Below are 9,273 nucleotides of genomic sequence, written 5' to 3'. Positions count from 1 at the left end.
TCACTGCTTCTCTCATCGCATCTGTTACCAACCACCAACCACCAACCACCAACCACCGCCACAGCCACAACATTTCTACCAATATCACCATCTGCATCAACCACAGTCGTCACCATCTGTCACACCAAACTACCACCATTCTAACAACCACCATCTGTTTCGGCCACCGCCACCACTATCCGCCTACAGCCCCAGTCCTCTCTAGCTACCACCATCCTAACCACCACCATCTCATACCCATCATTCCTGCAGTACCCTCTCCAACCACAATTACTACCACCATCACCCACCACTTTGCACGCCGTCAGCAGTAACTACCACCATCAACCACAACTACCACCTAACTACCGGTACATTACACGTCATTAATCTACACCCACCACCATTGCTACCACAACTACCATCATTACCACTAGCACTACTACTAACACCATCACTATCATCATCACTAACACCAACATCACCACTACCTTCTTCCTGTACCATTATCACCACCATACCTTCTTCACCTATCACTGCCACACCACTACCACCACAACCACGCCTGCTACCACCATCGCTACCACTACTACAGCCGTCATCACTATCAGTACCATTCACCACTAAACTTCCACTATAACCTTTCCAACTACTACTACCATCACTACTGTCGTTAATCGCAGCAACTACAACTACCACCATCAGTCTCCCCGCCACACCACCACCACCACCACCACTACCAGTATGACAACTACCATCATTAGTCTCCACCCAACGCCACTATCATCACTACCACCACCACCACCTCTACCACAGATACCAGCATCACTCAACTCACTGCTACCACCACAACCACAACCACCACCATCAGCCACAACCACCACCATCAGCCACAACAACCACCATCACCACCATCACTCTCCTCATCCAGGCTATAGAGGCTCTCCTAAACGTTGCGCAAGAGACGCCTATCCACGAACCTCATCTTTACTTTATGAGCAAACGTCCCCTATCTTCTGCCTCCCCTACGCTCTCTCTCTCCCTCTCTCTCTCTCTCTCTCTCTCTCTCTCTCTCTCTCTCTCTCTCTCTTGCTAGGCTTTTGACCCTACCCACTCTGTAAGGAAGGGAACACGTAAGTCTTTGAATCACCACCTGTTGTTCGTTTTTGGATGTGCATTTGTTACCTGTCTTCGGATGTACAAATGTGGATGTACAGATGTTGACTTTGTTTACATATTTTAATGAAAGAAAAATAATCTAAGGCCGGGACCTGAAAAATTTACATATTACACAGAAAGCTAAGCAAGAGACTGTTAGGAAGATGTTCAGCTCTTTGAATGTGCAGCTCACGACTCAGCGGTTATTGCCTGTTCTGTGTGTGTTACGCAGGTGTAAGGATGTATGGCCTGTTTCACTAGATACTCTGGTGAGTTTTTTTCTTTTTTTTCCTGCTTTTGTGTATTTTTGTCCATACTTCTTAATCTTGCACATTTTATTTGTTGTTATGATCATCAGTGTAATCCTCACTTTACCTCCACCTACTGTATATACATAAATAGGATAGATTGGATCCAAGAACAGGAATAGGCCAAAATAATGTGTAGATATTTAATCAAAGTGCCCAGTGAAAATGTGCCGCATTTTCATTCACGTTTCATTTGAACCTTGGAAATTCATAAAGTTGAGAAACAGTTATGAAAAAGACGGTGTTCAACTGCTGGCTGTTTATAAATGCGTTAGTGTAGAGTTTGGTTTTGTGCCGTACTACAAAACGGTAGCCAATATTACCCTCTTGACTCAGGGGTCGTATTCTTGCAACAGCTATAGATGAATTTTATTATCTTAGGGGAGACCTTTTGTAGAGAATGGGTTGGTGAAAGTTGTATTTAACCCTCTAGCCCGAAACTTCTCTTTTGAATTTGCGATAGAGGGAATAAATGAAAGAAAAGATCATCAGACTGAAGAAGTTAATGGGCATACTCGGAATCGTGAAGGGGAAGGCAGATCGGTGAGCAGTTGACTTCGTTATCAAAACAGGAATACAAGAAGTCAGACCCTTCTCCCTCGGTATGTGACGTGAATTGCAGTCTAAGTATTTTCAAGCCTCAAAGGTGTGTAAAAATTGAACGCCATTTATTAGGGTCCTCCTTACCCATTCGCGTGTTTAGTTTTAATAAGGCGGCTGTAACTTTCTTGGCCATGCTGCCCCGCCTCCTCGCAGCGAATTGGCCTGTGCTAAAAAGTAAAGTTACACCTCTTCCTTTGTGCGGTTACGTTTTATGGTATTTAACGTTTTTTCCTCACTCGGCTCTAGGCTACATCACCACCTACAGGATGTGTATAACTGCGTGCTGCAAGAAGAAGTTATTGTACTCATCGTCATCATCATCATCATCATCATCATCCCATACCTATTTCTCACTAATCGATGGTGTGGGAGATTTGGAAAAGGGAAAAAGAAATGTGAATTATGTGGGTTTTCTTTGTTATTCAGTCCATGGTTAATTACAGAAAAAACTTCCCCTTAAATGTCATTGCTACCTGATTTGCTAGTTGCCTCAATTTACTGTAATAAGTATATGTGAAACGTTGTGGTAGGAAGGAACACATACCAAACTTACAATGAGAACTGCCTCTGTGTTGACTGGGAAAATAACACGAGTTGAAAAATAAGTATGTTCGTTCGCCCGCTCGATAGATAGATAGATGGATAGCTTGGTAGGTAGATAGAAAAATAATGGCAAGGAACTGCATTGGCGATGGTCTGTCAAGGTTCGCCCAGTCACGAGTCAGCATTCAGGCTGGGGGCGTGGCCTACTTTCGCCAAGTTATAATGAAAACATTTTGTTAATTCTTGTTACTTCCAAGCAAACTTGTATTCCTCTTAGGGAAGATTCCAGTAAGATGACGGCTTTTGCATCTGTTCGTGGTATTTACAGACGACTTTATTCACGCTGGGAGAAACCTCTGTACGTTGACAGCTTTTGTACCAACATTTTATTCTCGCTGCCAATGGATGACTATTTCAGCTTACAGGAGACGTGACGTATAATTATTTCGCAAAATTAAAATAAATGAATTTTATGCCATTCCTTGGTGATTGAGCCCTCTCTTCGATGTCCGAACTGAAGGGATTACGGTGACTTAATGAACCCCTGTTTTGTGATGGGCTTGTAAAGCATAAATAAAACGTATTTGCAAGAGGAAAAATAAAATAGCTGCGTCACCATAGTGAAGTAATTATCCCTTTCTCAGTGATCAGTTGTTAACCCCTTCATTACGAAAGGATTTGCCTAAACTTTAAGATGACCAGTGTCTCACAATATCGTTATCGTAGTTAAAGGGGATTAAAAAAGTAAAATCCTCATCACTTCACTCTAGCGCATTTTTTTATGACCTGACGGAGATCTCTAACCCTTATCAGAGCTGGTGATGGCCAGGTGTGAGGGTCGATTTGAAACCAACGAAGGAGATTTATTTCTTCTTCATAACTAAGGCTCTTGGAATTTTATGCAACCACGTCATACTGTAATTGTGGGTGTGGACCAGCGCCGTCAGGTGAAAGAAAAAATGATTCTACAAAAGCTTAAAAAACAAAAGAAAATCGCCCAAGGGCTGCTAGGAAAAAAGAAAGGAAAATCGTCATCGTAGTGGAAGGGTTCACTATTTCTGAAGATATTCAGCTAATTCAACATTTTTTTTTTCTACATATTGAACTACTGACCATTATAGGATGTTAGCTTGAACTTTGGAATTTTCAGTATGTAATTTTAGTGTATTCAGCTCGTTATTTTTTATTGTTCAACACTGATTTAAGATATCTAACTCGGATTTTCTGAATTTCATCTTTGATCTTTGGATTTTCGATTTGCAATTTTAGGATGCTCATTTAGGATTTTCTGATGTTCAGCATGTCGGAATGTACAGTTACGGCCAGTGGTTCCTTTACACTGTCAGACTGTGTCAGTGCTTAGCGAATGGTCTTTCTGAGCGAACTTATTCATGAGGGTAGGAATGGTTTGAACTTCACTTCATTAGCACGTGAACACTGTTTCGAAGCTGTGTCGGAAACTTGTAAGAACTTTTTAAAAGAAAAGTAAAGGTATTATTTAAGCGGGTTCGAAGGGTTGGTGTCTCGTTTGACTGGTTCCGAGCCCCAGACGCGCAACAGGACTAATGGATTCAACTGTACTATTTTTATCTCTAGATTTGAGTATTGAATAAAAATGTTAAAATAAGACGAGTTTGTAAAGCTTAGTTATTAGAGGCTACAACAACAGCAACATTTACAACAACAACAACATTTACAACAACAACAACAACAACATTTACAACAACAACAACATTTACAACAACAACAACATTTACAACAACAGCAATAACTACGATCACCATTGCAATAACCACAACTATCACCGTTATCAGACCCCCACCACCGCTAGCACCATTGATAGTCAGCACCACCGCCCGCATCAACATCCACTATGCCTTTGTTATCCCCTCTATTGTGTACTTAGAATGGACGGAAGGCAGTGTCTCAAACGGACGCGCCGGGACGGAGATGAATAGCTCTTTGATATGTCTTTTTCTCTGTCCCACTCCCCCACTACCCCCACCACAACTACCAGCACTGCATCTATCACAGTTACTCTCAGTCACCACTTCAGAACTACTAGCACTGCCACAACCGTTGGCACAGATACAATCGCCATTACAACCAGAACTACAGTCGTCTACCATCATCACAACTACGACCACATCTTCTGTCATCACCACCACGTCACAACCACCATCACAACTACCACCACAACTTCTGTCATCACCACGACCATCACTATTATAACCACAACTACCACAATTACTACTACAACCACAACTAATATCTTTACATCTCCATAACCACTCCTATATACACTACCACCTCTGCGGCTACCACCACCACCACCACCACAACTATCTTTCATTATCATAATCACTGCCACGACTACATATCATAAAAACGAAAGATCGATCCCGACTGGTTAGGGAACAGTTTGATGGGAATTTCGGTAACCATTTATAATCCGAGGAAGTGTTTTTCATTTAGTTTTATCCCCAGACAGTTTTATCCGGCTTAGGAGAGCCATTTCAGACTGGAGGAGTTAAATACAGCCTCCATTAAGTCCTTCATCACTAGAAGTCTGTCCCAAGTTGGATAAAATCGTCTGGAAGTAGCAAGAATAAAGTGGAAAATGTCGACGGAATCAGGGAATTCAAGAAAAATTTCATTTATCTTCCAGACGTCTCCAGTGTCCTAAAAACACCCGCACTAAAGCCATCACACCAGTCCTAAATAAGGTAGTTTTAGCATGTTTCAGTACTGACGTTTCGTTGGTGCTCAGACGATGCCTCAATAAACGAACTGACCAGAGAGTACCGAGAGTTGGAGGGAGAAAAAAGCTACTGCCTTCGTGATACACGGCTGTCAGCATAATTACCACAACTACCAACACTGCCTACATTTACCAACATAGTTACCATCACTACCGCTAAGGTTCCCAGTTCCTCTGCAGACAACACTACCATAATACCTGCAACTTCCAGTACACCTACAACTATCACCATCATGCCTGACTACTAGAACTACTACTAATGCCCCACAAGCACCGTACCACAACTAGACTACCTCCAGAACCATGACCATAATCCCTCTGCTATGTACTTCCAGTGTACTCCTATATAACTACTAATAGTTCCACCACAGCCTATACTGCCAGCGTTACCACCATCATACACTTCTCCAACTACGACAGTTCCTCTAACTACCATCACAGCCACTACCACTACCACCAGCATCACGTATCTCTCCAAGTACCGCAACTACCACAGTCCCAGGGACTCCCACAGCTACCAGCATTGTGACTCACCAGCAGCTTCATGATGTGGCTGGTGGGTTGCGATGGGAAGAAGAGGAAGGTAAGAAGAGATCAAGAGGACTGCTGTGCCAAACCCCAACACTGCCCAACCTTATATACTCCTCACCTCCATCCAGCCTTCCCTCCTTTCTCTCCATCCTTCCCTCCCCCCTTTCCTCCCCCCTCACCCTCACCTCCCTCCTTTCCTCCTTTCCTTCCTTCCTGCAGAGTCCTTGGCGCCAAAAAGTACCTTTCTTCTATTCCTTCGTCGTGTGTGTATCCTTCTTCTCATTCTTTTGCCAAGGATCCTTTCTCTCTCAGTCCACCCACTTCAGCCTCACCCCGTTTTCTGTTCATTGTGTTTTTGTCAGTTTTTCCACTCTTTTCTAGTTTACCAGGTTCTTGTAAAAATTTTCATTGCCTTTTCATTACAGAATTTTTGTCATTCGTTTTTATTCTTCTTTTATCATGTTTTTTTTTTCTTGGATTGGAATCGTGAACGCCTTAACCCTTTGTGATGTCTTAGAGCTGCAGACAATCACCGAAGAAGTGCCATCGGGGGTGAAAAGGACTAAATATCCACATAACTTTCTATCTGCCAATCTATCTGCATAATTTACATTGCTTGTCTTCTATGCATGTATGTATGTATGTATAAATGTACGAACATATCCAGCCATCTGTCAGTCCATCCATCCATCCATCAATCAATCATCTATCTATCTATCCATATCTACCTGTCTGTATCCGTCTGTCTATCCATCCATCCATCCATCCATCCATCCATCCATCCATCCATCCGTCAATCAATCAATCATCTATCTATCCATATCTACCTATCTGTATCTACCTACCTGTCTATCTGTCTGTCTATCTATCTATCTCTATCTATCTGTCTATCTATCTTTCTGTCAGTCTGTCTATCTATGTATCTCTGTCTGCATCTACATATTTCTCTGTCTGTTAATCTGTCTATCTCTCATTGTTTATCTGTCTATCATTGTTTATCTATCTACAAAATATGTATTTATATGCATTCTCTCTCTCTCTCTCTCTCTCTCTCTCTCTCTCTCTCCCCTTTCAGGCTGCAGCCATTGTTTTATTCACTGATGTTTACATTGCCTTTCACTGTTTCACTCTCTCTCTCTCTCTCTCTCTCTCTCTCTCTCACATCTATCTATTGATGGACAGTATGTACAGTATATATGTATTATATATAATCACTGTGTATATTCACAAACATATATATATATATATATATATATATATATATATATATATATATAATTTGACTATACTTGTTGGTCTATCCGTTTATATATTTTTCCACGTTCTATCCTCGTATTCATTCTTAATATTACTCATCTATCCATCCATCCATCTGTCCACCTACTCTTTATCCGTCTATTAATACCATCCTCCACCCAGCCATCCCTCTGTCAGTTAGCCTCTTAATTCACCGGGTTAGTTGTCGTTCCAAAAGTCTGTGAAGTGTGTTTCGATCCATCTATCAGTTTATATATTTATCCAATCGTATCCAGCCAATCATCCATCCTTCCTTCCAGATGTCAATCCATCCATTCATTCATATATTTATATAGCCTTTTCTACCCATCCATTCATAGTTCATTCATCTTCGTATCATTCCTTCCATCTACCCATCCTTTCATTCAGCCATTTTTCCTTTCATCTGTCCATCATTCCCATCTATCCGTTCGTCCACCCATCTGTCGTCCATCCATGCATCTCTCAATACATCTACCTATGTCTGTGTCTTTGTCCGACCATCCCCATATCTTTTTACCTGTGGCTTCAACTCTTTGTGTATCTGTCTGTCAGCCTTTCTGTGTATCTATATGTCTGTTTGGCTATTTGTATATCTATCTGTCTGTCTGTCTGTCTGTTGCTTCTAAATATCTATATATGCATATGTTTATCCGCTGCATGCATTTCCCCCCCTCCCTCTGTCCCTGCATCTGTTCATACCTATTTCCCTCCGTTCATCCACGTATCATATCCTTCCCTCCATCCATCCCTCCAGCCATCCACCTGTCCCTGCTTTCTATTTACCCCGCATTCTAGCTAGCCGGAGGGGTTGGTGGGTGGGGGAGAGCTTTCTACATTCCTATCCTTTCTTCTCCTATCACTCCTTCACCTCCGTCTGTCTCTATGAATCCTCCTCAAGTTTTGCCTGTTTTTCTGCCGCTGTCTGCCTGTCTGTCTGTGTAAATATATGTAGGTATCCCTGTACCGTATGTATGTAACTGTCTGTCTGTCTGTATCTATCGGTTATCAGTGTATCTATCTGTCGCTTATGTCCCTCTTTCTATCCTTTCCCCTTTCTGCGCGTCCGTTTGTTCATTCCTTCCCATCACTCAGTCTTTTGGTCTATTTATCTATATTTTCCTTCTTTTCTCCATTCGTATATTATTTGTCTTGTGTTGATCCGATGTTTTTCTATATATTGTTCAGTCCCTTTTCTACCATACGTCCATCCATTCAGTCCATTCTTTCTCTCCTCTCACCGTAGTCCATCCATCTCTCCATCCATCCGTTCATTCATCCTCCCTTCCTTCCTTCGACCTTTTCTTCCATCTTTCCTTCTTTCCTTCCATTTTTCATTCCTTCCATTCCTTCCATCTTTCCTTCCATCCTTCCTTCCATCTTTCCTTCTTTCCTTCATGCCTTCCTTCCTTCTTTCCGTCATGGCTTCCTTCCTTCTTTCCTTCATGCCTTCCTTCCCTCTTTCATGCCGTCCTTCCTTCCCTCTGTTTACTGCATTTTTGCTGCCGTTCATTCCCCCCTCCTTCGTCCATGTTACTCATCAATAGTCTCTCTCTCATTATTCTTTTCGTCACTCAATGTCTCCATTTAGTTACTCCTCTCCTTTCCCTCTTTCCCCACCTTCCCTCACTCTTCTCTTCCATCCCCCTTCCTTTCATTCTCACCATCCTCGCTTCCTACCCCTATCCCTGTCATTTCCTCTCCCCTCTCCCCTCACCCCACCTCTTTCTCACCACCCTTCCTTATTTCTTCTCTCCTTTCACTCCTATCACCCTCCCTTCATCTCACTTCACCCTCCTGCCTTCTTCCCACTCTCCTCCTCTCCTTTCTTCTTGTACTCTCACCAGGCACCAGGTATGATGTGAGTGTTCCCTCTGTTAGTGTACTGTACATGGCATACGGGGCCTCAGAAGTGGGATTCCTAGTCTGTGCTCAGAGTTGGAGACATTACGAAAAAATTCCAGTTCATCCTTTTATCCACCCATCCATCCGCTTACCTCTTCATTCACTCTCCCTCTCGGTGCTTCCTCCAGTCCCTTCCCTCACGTTGTTCCTCCCTCTCCCGCTTTACTCTCCCCCTCACGATCCCCTCCCCCTTCTTCACTCCACCCATCC

The 9,273-nt window shown here is 42.6% G+C and overlaps 1 protein-coding gene across 1 annotated transcript in view; it reads right to left on the bottom strand.

Annotated features, from left to right (window-relative positions):
- LOC145417351 (uncharacterized) overlaps nt 1-5,898 on the bottom strand; it is a 9,054-nt gene extending 3,156 nt beyond the window's left edge. Inside the window, exon 1 of the mRNA XM_080286028.1 lies at nt 5,887-5,898. Within this exon, the coding sequence (XP_080142154.1) occupies nt 5,887-5,898 (12 nt within the window). The remainder of the gene's footprint in view (nt 1-5,886) is intronic.
- Nucleotides 5,899-9,273: the final 3,375 nt, after the last annotated feature.

This window comes from Coenobita brevimanus, chromosome 110, assembly GCF_032717465.1.
Source record: "Coenobita brevimanus isolate Jiangsu-jjx chromosome 110, ASM3271746v2, whole genome shotgun sequence".
In the NCBI taxonomy this organism is placed as follows: Eukaryota; Metazoa; Arthropoda; class Malacostraca; order Decapoda; family Coenobitidae; genus Coenobita; species Coenobita brevimanus.
The sequence above is the reverse complement of the archived record's forward strand: the minus strand, read 5'-3'. Positions and strand labels throughout refer to the sequence as shown.